The sequence below is a fragment of the Pan troglodytes genome, chromosome 21 (genome assembly GCF_028858775.2).
Source record: "Pan troglodytes isolate AG18354 chromosome 21, NHGRI_mPanTro3-v2.0_pri, whole genome shotgun sequence".
Lineage (NCBI taxonomy): Eukaryota > Metazoa > Chordata > Mammalia > Primates > Hominidae > Pan > Pan troglodytes.
In genome coordinates, this window is record NC_072419.2 from 54,768,579 (window position 1) to 54,792,986 (window position 24,408).

The 24,408-nt window shown below is 51.2% G+C and overlaps 1 protein-coding gene and 1 non-coding gene across 6 annotated transcripts in view; both read right to left on the minus strand.

The window, feature by feature from the left end:
- LOC129138251 (uncharacterized) overlaps positions 1-24,408 on the minus strand; it is a 79,822-nt gene that overhangs the window by 10,768 nt on the left and 44,646 nt on the right. Inside the window, exons 6-10 of one of the 5 annotated variants that reach the window (XM_063803088.1) lie at positions 22,761-22,981; positions 22,002-22,653; positions 7,294-7,411; positions 608-767; positions 264-403 (exon numbers count right to left, since the gene is read on the minus strand). In XM_063803088.1, coding sequence (XP_063659158.1) covers positions 264-403; positions 608-767; positions 7,294-7,411; positions 22,002-22,049 — 466 coding nt within the window. In that variant the 5' untranslated portion in view covers positions 22,050-22,653; positions 22,761-22,981. Of the gene's footprint in view, positions 1-263; positions 404-607; positions 768-7,293; positions 7,412-17,731; positions 19,225-22,001; positions 22,654-22,760; positions 22,982-24,408 lie in introns of those variants that run through there. The other 4 variants (XR_010154274.1, XR_010154271.1, XR_010154273.1 and 1 more) reach the window with 4 other exon arrangements.
- Positions 5,007-5,069, minus strand: LOC112206572 (U7 small nuclear RNA). Its single transcript, XR_002940991.1, has one exon. It is a non-coding gene; the product is annotated as a U7 small nuclear RNA (small nuclear RNA).

Genomic DNA, 24,408 nt, shown 5'->3' on the forward strand with positions numbered 1-24,408 from the left:
TGCCGCATCAAGATGTCCCCTTCTCCCCTGAGCAGCGGGCAGTCCCCTCGAAGATGCCACGTCATCAGCCTCTGGCCCGAGGGCTTCCCAGAGCCTCCCTTTCTCCGTTTTGGGTGACTTGGGCAGGCACTGGTGTCTACATCTGTGTACTCTTGGCACCTGGTGGGTGTGACCTGGGCCCTCCCATCAGACACACTTCAATCTCATCCCACACAGCCCAGGGCCAGGCCTTGGCACCTCATGCACAGACTCAGACAACGCACCTGCGATCCGGGCGCTGAGACTCTGCACGTGGCCTCTTCCCAGTGTCTCAGAGGGAAATGAGGCTTGAATTTCTCCTGGGACACTGGACACCCCGCATCTCACGGTGCTGCATAAGAGGATGCTTGGCCCTGTATCCTCCCTGCAATAACCATCATTTAATAAGGCCAGAAGTGGAGAAGGCGAGGCTGATGGGGCCGCCATGTGTTCAAAAGCAGCCCCCACCCACACACAAGCAGCCCTCAGAGGCGTCCAGGCAGCTCCAACCAGCAGATAACAGGCGCCCAGAATGTGCAGAGCCAGCCCAGATCACAGCCTGGATCTCAATTTGCAAGAAAGAACTTGCCAGGTTGAGCAGCTGCCATGAGTCCGGATGGCTTGGCATTTTCTCCTGGAGGCTGTTCTGAGAGCCAGACCGGGGGCGGGGGCCCCTTGGCCACTATGGGTCCCCGCAGTCTGCACCGAGCTTGGAGTCACCAGGCTGATTTCATGGACGTTTATGGAGCCTGCAGGAGACCATAGCTTAGTGTGTCCCCTGCTAATTAAAGGACAGCAGCCAGTTGTTCCCTGTCAGAGATTACAAGGGATGAATGCTTTGGACCCAGGGAGCAGATGGGAGCATATCAGATGCCAAAACCTGGTGCCTGCCACCTGGCATTCTTTGGAAGTGACTCTTTGAGGAGCATTGGTCATTATCGGGGAGATGGGTATTGGGGAGCCTCCCTCTCAACTCTGGGGGCTCAACTCTGCCCACATAGGGCAGGAGGACGATGTCCTGAAGCTGTGCCTGTCCTTGCCCAAGGAGGGTTGGGGGCTTTGCAGGGGGGTATGTGAATGCCTGCAGGCCTGGGGGTCAGGGGACCCGTGCAGGGCTGGAAGAGGGGTTCTCGGCCACAGGACAGCCCTGCTTCAGCCAGTGAAGCCATGTGTGGAAATACGGCTCAGCACTGTTCAACCTTCCAGCAGCCAGGACACCCTGGGTTTGAGTCCCTGCTACAGATAAAAGAACCGAATCTGACCATTTGTCTCCAGCCAGTCTCAGCCTCTGCCTCTCTCCCCAGCCCCTCCACCCGCCATGTTCAAGGAAGGCAGAGCCCAGAACCTGTTGTGTGGGGCCTTGGGCTTTCCACGGCCTGATCAGTGCTAGTCTCTGGGGAGCACTTTGGGGGACACATTCAGATTCTCTCGAATGCCTCATACCCGGACTGCAATCCCGCATTCCACCAGTGATTTCAGTACCGTGTGGGAAATTTCATCAAATTTGCAAGTGTGTTGTTTCTCCTTTTACCCCCATTCTATCTGTGAGATGCTCTAGAATTCACCCTAATATATCTTTGGGATTCATATTCTATGTTAAGTCCTTTGAAAGCAATCAACAACTGTAATCCAATTACTATTGGCTGTATCTTTCATGCTCTTTTGCCCCAAACCTCATCCTACCTGTGTGCCAAGCTCACCACACACACACACACACACACTCCACAAGAGATGCCAATTTTGTGCCTTGCTGCCTCACATAACATGGGAGCATTGAGTAGTGAACGGCTGATCTGCATGAATTAACGTGGGAGGTCATGTGGGCCCTGAAGCTTTCACACTCACAAACCGGCGTCAGGCTGGGTTGTCATAGAGATCAGGTGGAGGGACACTAGGGTTCCCCCCAGGACTCCAGGCCTCCTCTGATGAGCAGGTCACATGGGGATTTAGAGGGAGGCATAGGCACGAACTGCATATTAAATACACCTGACTCACTGTGTCTGTGAGTGTGTGGGTGTGTGTGGGTGTGGGAGAGTGCATGTAGGAGTGAGCATGTGTGTGAGTGTACATATAAGTGTGTCTATGTGTGTTAGTGTGTGCATATGAGTGTGTATGTACAAGTGTACATATGTGCGTGGGCATGTGTTTGTACACATGTGCATGTGTGTATATGTATGATGAGCAAATGGATGCATGAGTGTGTGTGGGCATGTGTATCTGTGTGTGTATATGTGTAAGCATGTTAGTTTGCATGCACAGGTGTCCAGGTCCCACATGGGATGAAAATTGAATAGCTCTAAAGATCTACTGGACACATTTCAGATCCTAACAGAGCTCTTAAGCTTGAAAGGGTCACTGAATGGACAATGAGTGTTTCTGAGTCCAGGTGGCACTGACTCAGCAATGCAGGAAAGCAGCTCCTGGAGTTCCAGGAATGACCCCCACTTTCTCTCCCTCCCAGTCACAGACCCCTCCCCACGTCCCTTCCTCTCCCTCTGTTTGTCTTCCGTGCCTCTCCCTTTCCCGGTCTCATTTCTTGCATGTTCATCACTTCTTCGTCCTGCAGTTCAATTCCCCTCCACCCCTCAGCATAGACTGTGGGATGAGAGAGCCACAGCCTTATCCCTGACGTAACCAAAACTCTTGGCACCAGCTTAGACCTGTTTCTCAGTCTTATAAACGGGTCTCGAATCAGGGAAATGTAAGGTTCTGAGGAAAATGATCACTACTAGGTGATTCCCCTTTGTGTTACCGTAAGGCGGTGAGACAGAGATTCTCTAATGTTTTTAGTGCAACCCACCGTAAGAAACCCACTGCAAACTGCCACCCAGCAAACACGCGCACATCCATTTATACAGAAACGCAGCACGTTTCCCCAAACGGCACTCACCCTCGCTGCACACAACGCGCTCTGATGCCTCCTGACCTAGTCTATTCTGGTCTATTGCAGATTTTCAATGCCGGGCTTGACACTCTAAATTGATTTCAAGACCCACTAATGCATCACAGCCTGTGATTTGATAAACTCCACGCTAAGACACATCCCGTTGTGAGGTTTTCGACCCAGAGGCCATTTATCCTGCAGTGAGCGGGGGGGGGGGGGGGGGGGGGCAGGATTCACCCTGAGGCGCGCCTCCTCCTCCTCAGTCGGGCGGGGAGGAAGGGGCTCTGTGCCATGGGACCCGCAGAGGTCCTGGTCTCAGGGTTCGTGTCCTGTGGCTGCTGTGTGTCCAGCAGCTGGGCAGGGCAGGAAGGTTGGAGGTGGGGGTGTCACTCCCACAGGCACACAGTAACCGGCAGAACCCTGGCCTGAAGCTGCTTAGGCCTGTGGCCTCTTGAGCCCACCTGGGAGCAGGCCCTGGGGGACAGCTGTGGGGGGCAGGGACTCCCAATGCACGGAACAGGCCATGAGCTGGGCAAGCTGCTCCTTCCCATAACCTCAGACCCTTCTTCGCACCCACCTAGGACCAGCTCCTGGGAGCTGGCAGACAATCCTGGGCCCAGAGAAGCAGGCAGATGTGGTGCTGGTAGCACTAATATGGGTTGTGAATATCATCCTGTGGTTATTACTTCACTTACGTTACCCGCCAGTACACTCGATCCTGCACGTGTCCCCTCACTTCACGCTCATGGGGTTTGCACGATGGGAGGAGTGCTCCCAGTAGGTGATGAGGGTGATAAATGGCACTGGACATTCCTGGAGCACCTGTTGGCACCCAGGGCGGGGCTTAGTGCTCCATTTGAGTCTGGAGTCTTTACTCTGCCATAGCAGCTGTGTGACCCCCGGTAAGTGGTTTAACCTTTCTGTGCCTCTTCTTTCTCAACTCTAAAGGTTGATAATAAAGTCCCTGCCCTCAAGCAATCAAAGATGTGTAAGAAGGGCTTGGCACATGGCAGGCAGGCAGTATACATGGTTGGGATTAACCCCACTATACAGATGAGGAAACTGAGGCTCAGAGGCACTGGCCTGGCAGGAAGTGGGACCTGCACCCAGGCTTGTCTGACGCTGAGCTCTTTGGCCTCCCTCCTTTACGGCTGCCTTCAGAAGGGACAGAGTAGAGGGCCACACCCCTCGCACACACAGAGGGGCTGACCATCCAAGGACCCCAATCACCTGGCTGAGAGCAACCCTGCTCCCACGGGGACACTGACTGCTCCGAGTTCCCAGCATTCAGGACTCGAACCACCCACTCTGCACAGCATGGGGCCTCCTTGGAATGCGTCCCTCCCCAGGGGCCGTTTCTCTGCGGGATGGCGCTGCTCTGTGGGGAGGACCCCTCCTCCCTCCTTCATGACGACCTGCCCTCACCTGGCTCGTCTCTTGGCAGACACTGTCCCACACGTCTCTGTCATTTGCATGCCACCATGGTGACAGTCTTCCTGGCCGCGGGTGTGACAGGGCCTTTTAGTTTCTGACACATTCACAGCCCGATTTCACCTGATTTCACTTACAAAGACAGGTTTCCCTTCCCAGCCTCACATGGGGGTGGTCTCAGTGGAGTTCAAGAGGATGTGGGCTGGGAGGAGGGGCAGCAAAGAACCCCAGCCCACCCCAAGCAGGAGGTGGCAGGGTCCATCCGGCCGTCTGGAGACAGCCGAGACCCTTGGCCACTGCAGTTTCCCCCACTGAGCCTGGGCCTCCACCCCCACTTCACACTGGAACAGATGCTGGAGGGGCAAACCCCAAATACCCTCCCTAACCAGAAACCAAACTACCGAACTCCACCAGATCCCAGCCCAGCGTGGTCAGATAGTCTGACTTTCCAACGAAGTCAAAAATACAGATTTTTAGAATTAAAATGCAAATGTTGGCAACTAGTTCAAATTAATTTTTTTTTTTTTTTTTTTTTTTTTTTGCATGGAGGCTTTCTGGTGAAAACCTGACCCCACCTGGGAGCAGGCCCCGGGGGGAAAAGCTGTGGGAGATAGGAACCCCCCCACCAAGTGCAAAGAACAGGCCACGAGCTGGGCACAGATGCCTCTTCCCCAGCCTACCTGGGAGTGACAACCGGAAAACGTGCTAGACAAATTCTGAAAGAGCTGTAACACCTTACATTATTTTAAAAGTCCCCAGGTTGAGTTAATCCCAGACCCTTTACAGCTTTTGCCTTCTGATTGGTGAGGCCTCAGCTCAAATGTCACCTCCTCAGAGAAGCCCTCCCCCTTGGCCCTATTTAAGTTGCCCCCACCAGAGTCTCAGTCAGCGACACGCACCCTTCATTTCCTTCTTGGCGCTGACCCCTACCTGCAAGTGCCTCGTCATTTGCGGTTGGCATCTGCACTGTCCGTCTCCACCAGCACTTAGGCTCCGTGAGGACAGACACACGTCGCCTTGTGCCCTGGTGAATCCCAAATCCCTGCCCTGAGCGCAGTGCCTGGCACAGAACAGACACAGGCAATGAGTGCTGCTGAAAGTTCCCCATGGAGCCAGTGGTGATCTGTCAGGCTCTACAGCCCTCCCGCTAAACGTGTTCAGAGACGGGGACGTTGGGGCCACCCTCCTTGCTCCACTCCTGGTGAAGAGCCCTCAGACCCATAAGATGGGCTTGTCCATATCACCTTCTCAGGTGAGCCTCATACATAAGCAGGTTCAGTGGGTTAACCAAGCCTACATCTTTAACCCATGTGATAACCACAGTACCAGGTTTCTGCCATCAAATCTTTTCTATCCTCAGTCCTGCCTTGGGAATTCAGACTCACCCAGAATTCAGAGTTTCACAGACTCAGAAGAGAATGTGATGCTAGATTGTTCTGAAATGTTTGGTTTTAAAGCAAGATCAAATGATTACATTTGTGATCTGAAATCATTTGATTGTGTCAAGCCATATCCCCTTCCAAACTATTTTCTTTAAATTCTCCCCAGAACAGGGAGCAGTATTAATTGTTTCCAATGAAAAGACTGCCCCTTTCATCAAAGCCATGAGCTTTATCTGCTGTTTTTGAATATAACGCCGACTTAATAAAACTGATTGTAAATAGCAGGTCTTCTTTGTGCATTTTGTGCTTCCAAATGTGCTAGTTGGAATAAAGAAGTGAAAAGCTTAAAAATCCTCTCTTGTAAATGTTTGGAAATTGCACTAGAGTTATTTCTTGCTCTTTGAGGGGAGAGGTCACCCTGCAAATGTACAGTCACACCTGTTTGGCTCCCCTGGGTTCTGAATGTCACTAGACCCCCACTTGCCCCCCACCTTGGCAGATCAGACTCTGTGAAGGACGCTCACTGTCTGTGCGACCTCACACCAGGTACAGGAACCAGGGGAAAGAGGCAAGTCTGGCTTGTGGGACAGTCCTGCAAGGCCACTTTTCTGGTAGGGAGGTGACACCTTCAAAGGAACCTCTCATTTCTCCCAGCTCCAGCCAGTTTCAACAACAGGTGGGGTTTTCTTTCCTCTCAATTATTATAGATTTCTTTTCTAATAATCAAAGTCATGACCCATTTTGAAAGTTTTTAAAAATAGAAGAAAACAAGATTTTAAATCACACGTGATTCCAACACCAAAGATAAGCAGCATTCGCATTTTGCTATGTAGTGCTCCTGTTAGACATACACACACATATGATCACACTTACACACTTATGCATTTTTGCTTCATTAAAATAGAATAAAGCTTTATGGGCCAGGTGCAGTGGTTCATGCCTGTAATCACAGCATTTTGGCAGCCAAGACAGGCGGATCACTGAAGGTCAGGAGCTTGAGACCAGCTTGGACAACATGGTGAAACCCCAGCTCTACTAAAAATACAAAAAATAGCTGGATGTGGTGCATGTGCCTGTAATCTCAGCTACTCAGAAGGCTGAGGCAGGAGAATTGTTTGAACCCAGGAGGCGGAGGTTGCAGTGAGCCCAGATCTCACCATTGCACTCCAGCCTGCACAACAGAGTGAGACTCTGTCTCAAAAAAAAAAAAAAAAAAAAAAAGAGCTTTGTTTACACTAAACAATATTTTGTGTCCATATTTACACATAGATAACAACAGATCACTATCATTTTTGATATGGGCATATATAGATATAAGTATTACATGAATTTCCTACTTTTTATCCAGTTATGGTTATATCACCTATCAGGGATTTAACTTCAGCCAAGACAGAAGTTTATCTCATAAAAACCAAGACTGGGCCGGGCACAGAGGCTCACGCCTGTAATCCCAGCACTTTGGGAGGCTGAGGTGAGTGTTTCACTTGAGGTCATGAGTTCGAGACTAGCCTGCTCAACGTGGTGAAACCCTGTCTCTACTAAAAATTTAAAAAATTAGCTGAATATGGTGGCACACACCTGTAATCCCAGCTATTCGGGAGGCTGAGGCATGAGAATCACTTGAATCCAGGAAGCGGAAGTTGCAGTGAGCTGAGATCACGCCATTGCATTCCAGCCTGGGCAACAGGGCAAGACTCTGTCTCAAAAAATAAAAAAGTAAAAACAAAACTGGAGGTTGTCAGTCTAGGGTGGCGTTAGGGACATTCATTTCCTTCCAGAGGACATTCTGCTATCTGCAGGGTAGAAGCCTAATCCTCAAGGTTCAAGGTGACAAGAATAGCTCCAACCATCATACGCTTATTCCAGGAAGCAGGTCAAAGGATGGAACAACTAAGAAATGACATTAAAGATATGTGTCAGTCCATCTGTGTTGCTATAAAGGAATACCTGAGGCTGGTTATTTATAGAAGAGAGGTTTAATTGGCTCACAGTTCTGCAGGCTGTACAAGCATGGCACCAGCATCTGCTCCTGGGGAGGCCTCAGGAAGCTTCCAATCATGGCAGAAGGTGAAAGGGAAGCAGGTACATCACATGGCGAGAGAAAGAGCAAGAGAGGGAGGAGGATGTGCCAACCCCTTTAAACAACCAGATCTCCCATAAACTCAGAGCAAGAATTCAGTCATTGCCATCGGGACGGCACCAAGCCATTGTCAAAGGGATCTGCCCACATCACCAAAACACCTCCCACCAGGCCCCACCTCCAACATCAGGGATCACATTTCAACATGAGATTTGGAGGGGACCAACATCCAAACCATAACAAGACAGAAGTTATAGAAAGGGGTCTCCAAAAATACCACCCAACACTTTTATTGCCTCCCATTGGCCAGAACCTGGTCACATGGCCACAACTCACTGCAAGGAAGCCTGGGAAAATGTTGCGTGTGCCCACCCACTAGGAGAGGGGAGCACTGGTGCCAGGGTGTGGGACCACCAGCGGGCATTTATGCTTCCTACTTCTTTCTTCTTATAAAAATCCTTGAGATTCATCTTTGCATATTTTTCTGACTATTTCCTAGGGATAAATGCCTATAAATGAAATTTGGGACCAAAAGTTATGCACTTTCATTGGCCAGTTGCAAAACTGCCCTCTAGAAAAGTTGTACCAACGAACTCACCCAAGAGATGGGGTTCTATTTCATGAAATGTTTCTCCACCCCACATTTCCTTTTAATCCACACCCTTTGGCCTTTATTAGGCTTACACATCTTTTCAGAATCCCTGCTTCCTACATCATAATCTTGGGATTTAATACATGTTTTTCATTCAGGTTATTATTAATATCAGATTTATCTAACTATGCGTGAACCCAGCCACAGCCTTAGGGAAAGAGATGTATCTTTCAGTGCTGAAGAGAATAAAAATTAATAATCATCAGAGACTTTGAAACTGAAGTGGGCAGGGAAGGGTGGAAAGAACAGATCTCATTCTACGAAGTGCATGGAGGGATTTTCACAGAGCATGTAGTGCTGAGTACAGTGGACCAGGCACCTGGGGACACCCAGAGAGCAGCCTTTCCTCAACAGAAAAGGAGTGAGCACCACAGAGAGCTGCAGAAAGGGAATCCCAGACAGGGGTAACAGTAGATGCAAAGGCCCCATGGCAGGCACCAACTCATACAGGTTTGCCCAGAACTTTCCCAGTTTTAACACTAGAAATCCCATGTCCCAGAAAACTTCTGAGTCTCAGCCAAGCTGGGATGATTTGCCTGGAACTGCCCCTGTTATAAAACTGAGAGGTCTGTGCCCCACGACCCCCCTCAGTCCTGAGCAAGCTGAGGCAATGGGTTGTCCTAGACTGGAGCAATGTGCATGATGGTGGGAAGAGCCAGTGACTCTCTTTCATGTCCTCTCTCCCCTCAACCTCAGGAGTCACCCAGGTGGGCACTGACATCCAGGATGAAAACTTCCCAGCATCCCTTGCAGCAAGCAGTGGCCACGTGACCAGGCAGTGGCTAATGCACATGAGGCCAGTGCACAGCAACTGCCATTAGAGGAAGGAAGATTTGTGTCCTCTTGTTCTCTTCTCCCCTCCCTGCTGGCTGGCAGTAGAAAAGATGGACACTGTGGGGGAAGCTACACCCTAAGGAAGTCAAAGCAGCAAGACAGAAGTACCCTAAGACCCTGAAAAATGCACAGAGAAGAATCACCCGACTGGCTTGAACTTTCATATGAAAGGAATGAACCTCTGTCTTAGTAAAGCCACCGCAATTCAGGGTCCCTGTCACATTCACTGAGGCTGTAACATAATTGTTAGAAAGAACAGGAGCGGGAGGGGAGATGGAGTTGGAGAGGCAGGCAGAGGTCAGATCACATCAGGCCTGTAGGCCAAGGCAGAGGAAGAAACAGGCAACATAGGACTCAAGGACCACACCTCCTCCCAGGCGAAGGGAGTTTGCTGTGGGTGCCCCTCCCTGTCTGTGTGTCCAGTGTGTGGATATTCTTTATACCTTGCCCATATTGTACAAATACGTTTTTCTATTCAATATTTAGAAGACATCGCATTAAATAGCAAGATGGCAGATGAACATCAGGAAGGAACATTAGGAACATCCACAGTGTTCCATCCAGGAACCTTCACCGTGGAAACCCTTGTGCTCATGGGTGTGGTCTCAAGACACAGTCAGCTGTTGGGGATCAGAGGCCACACTCATCGTAGCAGAGAGGCAGGACCAACTGGGAGAGGGTCCTTCTGTGACACCTACTGCATCACCGGGCTGTGTGAAGTGACTCAGCTGCCAGAACTCACACAATATCATTCTACACCAAAACCTCACGGGAAAAATGGTAAGTTCTCAGTTTCTCCATTAATAGCAACTCTCAGATTAATCTCTGTCCTCCATCGCTTCTCCATGAAACAACTTTTTATAGCTTTGTTTGGGTCTATTTTTCCATTTATTTTTTGTTTTACTAACTGATGGAAAGATATATATTGTATGTGTGTGATTTTGTCTCTGTCAGCCAGGATAATCATGGTTTAATTCTTATTATTTTTATTACCAACATCCTTTAGTTTTTTTAAGCTTTTCAATTCCTAAGGGTATTAATCAAGATCTTTCTGTCTCATGAGACACAGAAAACAAATCCAAACTGTGTAAGAGGAAAAAGAATGCACTCATCACTAGCATTGAGAAGTTCCCAAGTTTAGCTTGCTTGGGGTACAGCTACATCTACCATTTCCAGGGTCATCCTGTAACTCTCTCTCTCTACTTCCCCAACTTTGGCTCCATGTTTAGCTCCACGACCCTCAGGCTTAAACAGCAGTACTGGCCCCTCCCCAGATCTCCAGCTCCCTGACCCTCAAACTCCAACTGCAGCACCAGCTCCGCCCCGGGTCTCCAGCTCCACAATCCTCAAACTACAACAGCAGCACCAGCTCCCCTGTGGAACTCCAGCTCAATGACTCTCAGACTTGGGAGGTGGCACCGGCTCCCCACCAAGCCTCCAGCTCCACAACCTTCAAACTAGAACAGCAGCACCGGCTACCCTCTGGGTCTCCAGCTCCCTCAAAATTCAACTATAGCACTGGCTCTCCCCTGAGCCATCAGCTCCACAACCCTCAACTTACACAGTGGTAGCACCAGCTCCTCCCTAGGTCTCCAGCTACACGACCGTCAAACTTGAACTGCAACACCAGCTCCTCTTCGGCCTCCAGCTCCACAATCCTCCAACAACAACAGCAACACCGGCTCCTCCCTGAATCTCCAGCTCAACAACCCTCAGACTTGAGAGGTAGCACCGACACCTTCCCCAAGGCTCCAGCTCCATGACCCTCAGATTTGAACAGCGGTAGCACCAGCTCCTGTCCAGGTCTCCAGCTTCACGATCCTTAAACTAGAACAGCAGCACCGCCGCCTCCCTGGGTTTCCAGCTCCATGACCCTAAGACATGAATGAAAGAACCGGGTCACCCCAGGGCGCCAACTCCAAGACCCACAGATTTGAACGGCAGCACTGGCTCTTCCGGCCATCTCCAGCTCCACAGCCTTCAAACTAGATCAGCAGCACCGGCTCCTCCCTGGGTCTCCAGCTACACAATCCTCAGACATGAACAATAGCACCGGCTCCTCCTTGGGTCTCCAGCTTCACTACCCTCAGACTAGAACAGCAACACCGGTTCCTCCCTGGGTCTCCAGCTCTACAATCCTCAGACATAAACAGCAGCAGCACTGGCTCCTACCCTTGTCTCCACTTCCACGACCCTCAAACTACAACAGCAGTACCGGCCTCTCCCCAGGTCTCCAGATCCATGACCCTCAAAATAGAATGGCATCATCGGATCCCTCCTGGGTCTCCAGCTCCCAAACCCTCAAACTTCAATTGACACACCGGATCCTCCCCACAGTTAAACAGCAGCACAGGCTGTTCCCAAAAGCTCCAGATCCATGATCCTCTGACTTAAATGGCGGTAGCACCGGCTCCTCTCCAGGTCTCCAGTTCCACAACCCTCAAACTACACAGCAGCACCGGCTCCTCCCCAGGTCCACAGCTCCACCACCCTCATACTAGACACCAAGACTACCTCCTCCCCGCTCTCCAGCTACATGACCCTCAGTCTTGAACAGCAGCAGCTCCTCTCTGTACCTCAAGCCCCATGACCCTCAGACTTGAACAAGAACAACACCATCTCCCCTCAGGGCTCCAGCTCGGGGACCCACAAATTTAAACAGCAGCACCGGCTCTTCCTGTGATCTCCAGCTCCACTAACCTCAAACTAGAATAGCAGCACCGGCTCCTCCTTGGGTCTCCAGCTTCACTACCGTCAGGCTAGAACAGCAACACCGGTTCCTCCCTGGGTCTCCAGCTCAATGACTCTCAGATTTGAAAGGCAGCACCAGCTCCTCAAAAAGGTTCTGGCTCCAAGGCCCTCAAACTAGAATAGCAGCAGCTGCTGCATCTTGGGTCTCCAGCTCCACAACCCTCAAAGTAGAAAAGCAGCCCTGGCTCCTCCCTGCCTCTCCAGCTCCTCAAGTCTGAGGGTTGTAGAGCTGGAGACCCGGGGAGGAGTCAGTGCTGCTCTTCTAGTTTGAGGGTCGTGGATCTGGAGACCCAGGGTGGAGCCGGTGCTGCTGTTCTAGTGTGAGGGTCATGGAGCTGGAAGACGCTGGGAGGAGCTGCTGCTGCTGTTCTAGTGTGAGGGTCATGGAGCTGGAAGACCCCGGGAGGAGCTGCTGCTGCTGTCCTAGTTTGAAGGTCATGGAGCTGGAGACCCGGGAAGGAGCCATTTGAACAGCAGCACTGGCCCCTCCCCAGGTCTCAGGCTCCACGACCCTCAGACTTAAAAAGCCGTAGTATGGACTTCTCCCTGGGTCTCCAGCTCTACAACCCTCAGACATGAACAGCAGCACCGGCTCCTCCCCCTGTCTCCCGTTCCATGACCCTCAAACTACAACAGCAGTACCAGCCTCTCCCCAGGTCTCCAGATCCACGACCCTCAAAATAGAATGGCATCACCAGCTCCTCCCTGGGTCTCCAGCTCCCAAACCCTCAAACTTCAACTGACACAGCAGATCCTCCCCACAGTTAAACAGCAGCATGGGCTGTTCCCCAAAACTCCAGATCCCTCTGACTTAAATGGCGGTAGCATCAGCTCCTCCCCAGGTCTCCAGTTCCATGACCCTCAAACTACAACAGCAACACAGGCTCCTCCCTGAATCTCCAGCTCAACAACTCTCAGACTTGAGAGGCAGCACCGGCAACTCCCCAAGGCTCCAGCTCCACGACCCTCAGATTTGAACAACCGTAGCACGACCTCCTGACCAGGTCTCCAGCTTCATGATCCTTAAACTAGAACAGCAGCACCGCTGCCTCCCTGGGTTTCCAGCTCCACGACCTTAAGACACGAATGGCAGAACCGGCTCCCCACCAGGGTTCCAGCTTCCGGACCTATAGATTTAAATGACAGCACCGGCTCTTCCAGGGATCTCCAGCTCCACTCCCCTCAAACTAGAACAGCAGCATCGGCTCCTCCCTGGCTCTCCAGCTCCCAAACCCTCAAACTTCAACTGACACACAGGATCCTCCCCACAGTTAAACAGCAGCATGGGCTATTCCCCAAAACTCCAGATCCACAATCTTCTGACTTAAATGGCAGTAGCACTGGTTCCTCCCTAGATCTCCAGTTCCATGACCCTCAAACTACACAGCAGCACTGGCTCCTCCACAGGTCTCCAGCTCCACCACCCTCACACTAGACACCAAGACTACTTCCGCCCCTCTTTCCAGCTACACGACCCTCAGACTTGAACACCAGCAGCAGCTCCTCCCTGTACCTCAAGCCCCATGACCTCGGATTTGAACAACAACACCAGCTCCTGCCTAGGGCTCCAGCTGCAGGATCCACAGATGTAAATGATGGCACCGGCTCTTCCCAGGATCTCCAGTGCCACTACCCTCAAACTAAAACAGCACCACCAGCTCCTTTCTGGTTCTCCAGTTCCATAACACTCAGGCATGAACAGCAGCACCCACTCCTCCTTCGGTCTCAAGCTTCACTACCCTCAGACTAGTACAGCAACACCGGTTCCTCCCTGGATCTCCAGCTCAATGACTCTCAGACTCCAAAGGCAGCACCAGCTCCTCCGTGGATCTCTGGCTCCACGACACTCAAAACAACACGGCTCCTCCCTGGGTCTGTAGCTCCATGACCCTCAAACTACAACAACACTGCTCCTCCCTGGGTCTGCAGCTCCACGATCCTCAAACTAGAACAAGACTACTACTCCCCAGGTTGCCAGCTACCGAACCCTCGAATTACAACAACATTGCTCCTCCCTGGGTCTGTAGCTCCACGACCCTCAGACCAGAACAAGACCTCTCCTCCCTGAGTCTCCAGCTTCCGGACCCTTGAATTACAACAACATTGCTCCTGCCTGGGTCTGCATCTCCACAACCCTCAAACTAAAACAAGATCTCTCCTCCCTGGGTCGCCAACTTCGTGACCCTCGAATTAAAACAACAATGCTCCTGCCTGGGTCTGCAGCTCCACGACCCTGAAACTAGAACAAGACTGCTCCACCCTGAGTCACCAGCTTCCTAACCCTCGAACTACAGCAACATTGATCCTGCCTGGGTCTGCAGCTCCATGAACATCAAACTAGAACAAGACTTCTCCTCCCTGGGTCACCAGCTTTCTGACCCTCAAACTAAAACAACAGTGCTCCTGCCTGGGTCTGCAGCTCCATGACCCTAAAACTAAAACAATACCTCTCCTCCCTGGGTCGCCAGCTTCCTCACCCTCAAACTACAACCAAATGGCTCCTCCCTGGTTAGGCAGCTCCACGACCCTCAAACTCAAAGAAGACTACTCCTCTCTGGGTTACCAGCTACCGGACCACTGAATTACAACAAAATTGCTCCTCCCTGGGTCTGCAGCTCCACGACCCTCAGACCAGAACAAGACCTCTCCTCCCTGGGTCTCCAGCTTCCAGACCCTCGAATTACAACAAAATTGCTCCTCCCTGGGTCTGCAGCTCCACGACCCTCAAACTAAAAGAAGACCTCTCCTCCCTGGGTCGCCAGCTTCCTCACCCTCAAACTAGAACCAAATGGCTCCTCCGTGGTTCGGCAGCTCCACGACCCTACACTAGAAAAAGACTTCTCCTCCCTGGGTTGCCAGCTTCCAGACCCTCCAATTACAACCAAATTCCTCCTCCCTGGTCGGCAGCTCCACCAGCCTCAAACTCGAACAAGACTTCTCCTCCCCGGGTTGCCAGCTACCGGACCCTCGAATTACAACAAAATTGCTCCTCCCTGGGTCTGTAGCTCCACGACCCTCAGACCAGAACAAGACTTCTCCTCCTTGGGTCTCCAGCTTCCGGACCCTCCAATTACAACCAAATTGCTCCTCCCTGGGTCTGCAGCTCCGCAACCCTCAAACTCGAACAAGACTTCTCCTCCCTGGGTCGCCAGCTTCCTGACCCTCGAACTACAACAAAATTGCTCCTCCCTGATCAGCAGCTCCACCAGCCTCAAACTCGAACAAGACTTCTCCTCCCCAGGTTGCCAGCTATCAGACCCTCGAATTACAACAAAATTGCTCCTCCCTGGGTCTGTAGCTCCACGACCCTCAGACCAGAACAAGACCTCTCCTCCCCTGGGTCTCCAGCTTCCTGACCCTCAAATTACAACAAAATGGCTCCTCCCTGGGTCGGCAGCTCCACGACCCTCAAACTAGAACAAGACCTCTCCTCCCCGGGTTGCCAGCTACCGGACCCTCGAATTACAACAAAATTGCTCCTCTCTGGGTCTGTAGCTCCACGACCCTCAGACCAGAACAAGACCTCTCTCCTCCCTGGTTCTCCAGCTACCGGACCCTTGAATTACAGCAAAATTGCTCCTCCCTGGGTCTGCAGCTCCACGACCCTCATACCAGAACAAGACCTCTCCTCCCTGGGTTGCCAGCTTCCGGACCCTCCAATTACAACAACATTGCTCCTCCCTGGTTCGGCAGCTCCACGACCCTCAAGCTAGAAAAAGACCTCTCCTCCCTGGGTCTCCAGCTTCCAGACCCTCGAATTACAACAACATTGCTCCTCCCTGGGTCTGCAGCTCCACGACCCTCGAACTAAAACAAGACCTCTCCTCCCTGGGTCTCCAGCTTCCTGACCCTCGAACTACAACAAAATTGCTCCTCCCTGGTCGGGAGCTCCACCAGCCTCAAACTCGAACAAGACTTCTCCTCCCTGGGTTGCCAGCTACCAGACCCTCGAATTACAACAACATTGCTCCTCCCTGGGTCTGCAGCTCCACGACCCTCAGACCAGAACAAGACCTCTCCTCCCTGGGTCTCCAGCTTCCGGACCCTCCAATTACAACCAAATTGCTCCTCCCTGGTTAGGCAGCTCCACAACCCTCAGACCAGAACAAGACTTCTCCTCCCTGGGTCGCCAGCTTCCAGACCCTCCAATTACAACCAAATTGCTCCTCCCTGGTTCGGCAGCTCCACGACCCTCAAACTAGAACAAGACCTCTCCTCCCTGGGTCGCCAGCTTCCTGACCCTCGAATTACAACAACATTGCTCCTCCCTGGGTCTGCAGCTCCACGACCCTCAGACCAGAACAAGACCTCTCCTCCCTGGGTCGCCAGCTTCCGGACCCTCGAATTACAACAACATTGCTCCTCCCTGGGTCTGCAGCTCCACGACCCTCAGACCAGAACAAGACCTCTCCTCCCTGGGTCGCCAGCTTCCAGACCCTCCAATTACAACCAAATTGCTCCTCCCTGGGTCTGCAGCTCCACGACCCTCACACCAGAACAAGACCTCTCCTCAACGGGTCTCCAGCTTCCTGACCCTCAAACTACAACAAAATGGCTCCTCCCTGGGTCAGCAGCTCCACAACCCTCAAACTAGAACAAGACTTCTCCTCCCTGGGTTGCCAGCTACCGGACCCTCGAATTACAACCAAATTGCTCCTCCCTGGTTCGGCAGCTCCACGACCCTCAAACTAGAACAAGACCTCTCCTCCGTGGGTCGCAAGCTTCCTGACCCTCGAACTACAACAAAATTGTTCCTCCCTGGTCGGCAGCTCCACCAGCCTCAAACTCGAACAAGACTTCTCCTCCCCAGGTTGCCAGCTACCAGACCCTTGAATTACAACAACATTGCTCCTCCCTGGGTCTGCAGCTCCACGACCCTCAGACCAGAACAAGACCTCTCCTCCCTGGGTCTCCAGCTTCCGGACCCTCGAATTACAACAAAATTGCTCCTCCCTGGGTCAGCAGCTCCACGACCCTCAAACTCGAACAAGACCTCTCCCCCCCTGGGTCGCCAGCTTTCTGACCCTCGAACTACAGCAATGTTGCTCCTGCCTGGGTCTGCGCTCCACGACCCTCAAACTGGAACAGCAGCACCAGCTGCTTCCTGGACTTCCAGCTCAATGACTCTCACACTTCAAAGGCAGCAACGGCTCCACCCCCAGGCTCCAGCTCCAACACCCTCAGATCTGAGCAGCGGCAGCACCAGCTCCTTTCCGGGTCTTCTGTTTCACGATCCTTAAATTAGAACAGCAGCACCATCTTCTCCCTGGGTCTCCAGCTCCACGAAACTGAAACTAGAATAGCAGCACCGGCTCCTCTGGGATCTTCAGCTCCACGACCCTAAGATATCAGTGGCAGCACCGGCTCCTCCCCTGGGCTCCAGCTCCAGGACCCTCAAACTTGAACGGAAACACCAGCTCCTCCCCAGGCCTCCAGCTCCTTGACCCTCATAAACAATCCCTTCTTATGAAATGTAGCAGTCAGGAAAACTTAGAGGAAGTAAATAAATAAATGGTTTCCTTTCAAATTGATGTTTCTTTTCTGTTCACGCAAGTCAGGAAACTTTTCTACTTTCCATCAACCTTGCAACCTACTTGCATTCATTTGTAAGATGGAAATCCATCATTTGAAATAACCTTTAAAAACTTAGTAGTTCTTTTTTACTATGATCTTATCTCACAGCTCTAGAAACGATCTTTCACTTTGCCTGTGCAGAAGTCTTGTGAACATTCAAACTATGAATTTACTTGGTTGAGATTCCTAGAATACACATTATCCCCAGATGTTCCTGCCCTCCTTAAAATCTTCTAACAAGTTCCCCTCACCCGAGCATAAATGCCAGGTCCTATCCACAGCCCACAGTGCCCAGCACGGCCCTGCCCTCTGCCCTGACCTTATGGTCTCCCCTCTGCCATTACTTTCCTCCCAGACAGGCCTCTGTCACTTCCTGAAACCACACAGGCTCAGGCCTGACTCCGGGCCTTTGCCCCTGCTGTGCCCCCTGCGTGGAGCGCCTTTCCCCGGCTCCCCATCCTCCTCAACCCGCTCAGCTCCAGCCTGCTGGCCGCCCCTCAGTCCATGAACACACGGTGTCCTCCCCCAAGGCCTTTGCACATGCTGTTCTCTGTGCCTGAAACCCTTCCCCCCTCACCATCTGCGTTCACTTTTCTAATTTCCGTTCATCCTTGGAGTCTCCACTGAAATATCACCCCCCGCCTGCCCCCACCACTTGGACTTAACCTTGCTTAGGTTGAAAACCCCCATCTCCTGACTCCAGGAAGCTAGATGCTATCCTGGCACTTGGAACTTTCCCATCACAGCGTTTTGCGCACTCGTAATTTATTCTATTAGGTTGGTGCAAAAGTCATCGCAGTTTTTGTCATTACTTTTAATGAACGGCAGCGCCGGCTCCTCCCCGCTTTTGATTGCCATTACCTTTACTGGCAAAAGCTGGAATTACTGCTGCATCGACCTAATAGAATAATTTATATTTATTCACCTATCATCTGTCTTGCCCTCTAGAAAGTAAGCTCCATAAGAATAGGGACCAAATCTACTCCAATCACTCCACCTTCCTAGCACATTGTCAATAATTATTTACCGACTGACTGATAGAGAAATATCTTCATTGTTGCTGGGATGAGCCACATAACATGACACGCCCCTTTGAAAGTCAATGTCATGGACAGTTAGCATTTGCTTTTCACTCCTGCACCCGTGGCTTGGCTGGGCTTAGGCTGATCTAGTCTGGGCTTGACTCCAGGCTGAGGGTTGGAACCCTGCGTGCTCCACACGCCTCTCATCCTGCAGCTGGAGCCGAAGTTCCCTGGGGCACGCTCGTCTCGTGGGAAAAATCAAGAGCATTAGGGGGCAGGCCTGGCAGTGCCAACACATTCCAGGCTTCTGCCTGTGCCGTGTCTATGAAAATCTTGTTGGCATAAGCAAGTTACCCAGCCACGAGCAATACCTATGGGATGGATAAGTCTATCCACCCTCCCTCGGGCCCTGGTAAGGATGTGGATGTGTCATACTCTTACAGGGGTAGTGAAATACTGAGGCCCAACATTAAATCACCTACAGCAAGATACGTCAGCCTCTGTGTCCCCACGCTGGAATCATGCTTCACCAGCGGGTTTACCTGAGCTGACTCCCCTTTGCGATGGTGCCTGCAGGTTTAGGCCAATGCTGTTCCCTGTGGAGGACAGAGAAGCCTCAATTGGCCTCCAACTGTTGGCAAGAACAAGATATTAGGTTGGCATAAAACAACCACAAGCCCCAGGTGGCCCGTGCCCATTGAGACAGGAGAGGGGCAGGAAGAACTGTGGGAGCTCAGGGAGGTTCCCATCCCCAGGCCCCTCCCTCCCCTCTTGTCCCACCTCCACTTTCTTTTTTTTCCTTTTTTTTTTTTTTTCTTGAGACAGGGTCTGACTCTGTCACCCAGGCTGGAGTGCAATGTTGCGATCTTGGCTTACTCCAACCTCCGCCTCCCAGGCTCAAGCAATCCTCCCACCTCAGCCTCCCCAGTGGCTGAGACCACAGGTGCATGCCATCACACCCAGCTAATTTTTTTTTTTTTTTTTTGTAGACACAGGATTTTGCCTTGCCCAGGCTGGTCTAGAACTCCTGAGCTCACGCAATCTGCCCACCTCGACCTCCCAAAGGGCAGGGATTACAGACATGAGTCACTGAGTCCAGCCTGCTTTATTTTTCTTTACAGTACCTGGAACGTTCTAATGTACTAAGTACACGTGTATTTTCTTTCTTTTTTCTCTTCCCTAGAATAGGAGCTTAATATGGGCAGGTACTTTTGTTTATCTCATTTATCACCCTATCCCCAGTGGCTGGAACAGTCTCCAGCACATGAATGGTGTGTTCTTAATAAATATTTTTAACAAATAAATAAATGAAATATCCTACAAGAAAAAGCTAGTATTTGGAACTCACCCATCAACAGAACCAAAAAGCCAAAGACCTTTAGCCTGTCCCTACTTCTGAATGCACCCAACCCCACAGGAGCCAGCAGAGAAAAAACAGGAACAAAGGTGGGGAAAAGAGCAGGTGGTTCCCCCCGCAACTAAGGACCCTCGAGGCTTAGGCTGAACTTGAGCTGGAGAAAGGACTAATGTAGGAACTGGGTGTGAGATAAAAGTTTAGATTTGTCTGGCCTGGATTTTGTAACACCTAAACACGAGTTATTCCATTCATTTTTGTTTTTTTTTTTGAGACAGAGTCTTGCTCTGTCTCCTAGACTGGAGTGCAGTGGTGTGATCTCAGCTCACTGCAACCTCTGCCTCCCAGGTTCAAGTGATTCTCCTGCCTCAGCCTCCTGAGTAGCTGGGATTATAGGCGCATGTTACCATGCCCAGGTAATTTTTCTATTTTCAGTAGAGAAGGGGTTTCTCTATGTTGACCAGGCTGGTGTCAAACTCCTCACCTCAAGTAATCTGCCCACCTCAGCCTCCCAAAGTGCTGGGATTACAGGCATGAGCCACCAGGCCCTGACATATTCCATTCATTATTAAGAAGTCTGTTATGATAAATCAAAGTGACCAAAATCCTAGGGAAACTTCCCCAGATGTCATCAAGAAGCAGAGACCAGAGACCTATCAGCAGGATGGGGACTAGGGCGTGGCAGGGGAGGGAGGCGCTCATCTCTGGATTATCGGGGTCCAGCAAGGGAGGCATAAAGTTTAAGGGGGCACCAAAAAATTTACTGATCAGGCCAGGCGTGGTGGCTCATGCCTGTAATCCCAGCACTTTGGGAGGCTGAGGCAGGCGGATTATGAGGTCAGGAGATCGAGACCATCCTGGCTAACATGTTGAAACCCCGTCTCTACTAAAAATACAAAAAATTAGCCAGGCGCGGTGGTGTGCACCTGTAGTCCCATCTACTCGGGAGGCTGAGGCAGGAGAATCGCTTGAACCTGGGAAGCAGAGGCTCCAGTGAGCCGAGATCGCGCCACTGCACTCCAGCCTGGATGACAGAGCAAGACTCCATCTCAAAAACAAACAAACAAACAAAAAATTCACTGATCAAAATAAACAATATTTTAATGCAGGTTTAAAAAAAATCAAATTTAATGCAAAAAAAAAAAAACCCTAGTGGGAAAAGTTATCAACATTTCAACTAAGATACAATCCAACCCTGCATTTGCATGATTTGGCCTCACTTACTCACCCTAACCCAACCCTGCCTCACAGAAGCTGCTCGAAGGCAGCGGTTGGAGAAAAATGAAGCCATTTCCTGCTCGTATCTAGTTCAGACCTTCCATAAACCAGCTACAGGTAAGACTGTGATGACCCACCTGTGCCAACCAGGACCACAATCTACCATCAGGGCCACAGTAACCGGGTCCATGTTGACTGTCCCCAGGTGCACCCAGATGTTTGACTTAGGGGCTCAGGCCAGGGTTGCTTCTCCCATTGATATTGTGCACTTGTTAAGAGAAAACAGACAAGACTGGGCACAGTGGCTCACTCCTGTAATCCCGGCACTTTGGGAGGCCGAAGTGGGCAGATCACCTGAGGTCAGGAGTTCAAGGCCAGCCTGGTCCACATGGAGAAACCTTTGTCTCTTCTAAATATACACAAATCAGCTGGGTGTGAGGCACAAGAATCACTTGAACCCAGGAGGCAGAGGAACCCAGGCAGGCCGGGAACTCTGCCATGGGAAGCGGGTGTCTGAGAGCAAGGTCAGTGACACCATCTTGTTCTTGGGACTGAACCGGAGGCAGGGAAGCCAGGAGAAGCCCTGGGACCCGGCCTCTGGATGTTCACCATGGGCAGGCAGCTGTTTGCAGGGAGATGCCTGAGTGACCCCCAGGTTCCTCATGAAAACCTACAGCTCCGGTAAAATCTGCACTTCCCAGCCTGGGCTGCTTCCCACTGGATGCTCCCGAAGCCAGATGCCTTCATTCTGACCCCTGGCAGTTCCCTGCATAGACCCGCATGTTACAGGAGGATCCTGACCTGGATCTCAGACCACTGCTTCCCATGGCAGACTTCCCGGCCAAGCATTTCCTGAAAACGGTCTTCTCAGATTTTCTTCTGAGATGTGGCCAAGGCCCTGAAACAGAGTCTCCCTCCCACACAGGTTCTTACCTGTGAAACAGGACATGGTGGGAATGGGGAGGAAAGGTTCAGCCCTAGACAAGGAGGCCCTCCCATGGGGACGTCCAAAGAGAAAGATCGGACCCATCAAACCACAGAGGCTGCCCTTGGACCTCAGGATGGCATCCAAACCCCCACAGGTCCCTGCCCCCTTCCAGTCCCACCTCGCACCACTCACTCCTGTGTCCACTCGGTCATGGCCACACTGGTCTCTCCGCTGGCCTTGGACAGACCAGGCTTCCAGGAACCTCAGGGCCTTGGCACGTGCTGGCCCTTCCTCCTGGTATGTTCCCCACCCCCACCCTGATCCTCACCCAGTTACCTCCAGGAACCTCGTCACCTGTTAGGTCTCAGATGAATGTCACCTCCTTGGGGGGATTCTCCTGTGTCCTCATCACCTCCTCGCCCAGGCCCAGGGCCCAGGTCAGGTCCCCCAAGGCCCCTCTTATCACACTGTAGTGTCTTTTCTTCCCAGCCAGGACCACGTGTAATGAAACAAGGCCATTGTTATCTGAGGACAACCCATACAACTAAAAAGCCCATTCAAGGTAAATTCAATTAAATTGAGTACCAAAGTTTCACAACAAATGCTTTGTGATTTAGTTAACAAACATTTACCTTGGATTCACTTTAGGCCAGGCGCTGTTCCCCATACTCCATGTGTATTAAATCATGTACTCTCCAAAACAGGCACTACTATACATCACTGTTCCCATTTTGCAGATGAAAACACAGAGGCACAGAAAGGTGGTTGCTTGTGTAGAAATCGGCATCATCAGGACTGGATTAGGTCACCCTGCACCAGACCCCTGCTCTCAGCCATGTACTTGCCACTTCTTCTAAAAAACAAAACAAACAATCAAAAAAGGTCTAATGAGGGTCTTCTCTAGAAAAGTAAAGCTAAATGTGATGAAAATAAGTTTTTATTTCCTGTCTAACATTTGGGTTATAGTGGCAGATGTACCCCCATTCTTAAGTAATCAAAGAATGAATCAAGTACTAATTTTTTTGCATATTTTTTTCTGATAAAACTGTAGCCACAGTCAACCTCTTTCCCCCAGGTTTGAGTTTTGCAGCCTGATCAAAAGAGTCATTTTCAAAAACCCCCAGGGGCTCCAGAGCCTCCACAGGGGCCCCTCTTCCTCCTGGCATTGTCTCTATTCCCTTTGGGATATTCTGCTGGATTTGAGGAGATCCTCATTCCTGCTGGTTCCACTTCTTTCAGTGTTCATCAGTTTACATGTTCCAGGTCCTCACTGTCGGACTCTGTGGGTGACGCAAGGAATACTTCCTATTGCATGGTGGGATATACAGGCTCACCCACAGCCCCATGGTGAACCCACCCCACATCCGCTGTGAAACCCCTAGTAGGGACCAGACCGATCATTCACACCCAGTGGAGTGCAGGCAGCCAGCTCTGAGAACCAACTGTGAAATGTTCAGAAATTTTGTTAATTGGTGTTAAACCTCTGGTAGTTTGAAATAAGCCATGTTGGGAGTATTTATACCAGGAAAACTGGGCTTCTCTTGACCCTAAAGTGCTGGTTTATCGGCCCAGCACTGAAGTTATACCTCACGCACAGCCCTGACTTTTGGATGGAAACCACCGTTATCCTATTTGGGGTCGCTTCCCAGTGGCTCCCATGTCCAAGACCCCAGCTTTCTCTTTCTCTCTTCACCCACTTTGGATTGTGAGCCTCAAAACCACTGTGCTGAAACCACTTCTAGGCATCAGCACCATTCACTAACAGCACACTGGCCTTTGTTCTAAGACAGGGATTCAGCAGTTATATAGATGTGCACTGAGCACTGAGCTGTCCTAGGTGCTGAAATGATTTCATCAGGAGCAATCAGAGGCTGCCTAGTCCAGGAATCTGACATTTGACCCTGGCTGAATGCCCTTATTGGAGCAGGAAAGAAGTGCAACAGTTTGCAATAAAATAGGCCTCTCCTTTGCCATCCAGGGACACACACAAAGAAGCAACAGTGAACAGTCAGTACTTCACCCAGATTCAAGCAACACATCCCGACCTATGTGGTATCCTCCCTGTGACACAGGAACGGGGTGGGAGAGGAGTTCTCTGGCCACTTGCCTCCCAAGCTCATCCATGGGAAAGCATCTTGCTCCCAAGCTGTCAGGGAGAACCACAAAACCCCCCTCAGCCGGCAGGAAGTGGGCCCCACCCTCTTCCCCATTCACCCCCCCTCACTTTCTCCCCTCCTCCACTGACACTCCTCAACTCCCTGGACTGTTCATTCCACCCCA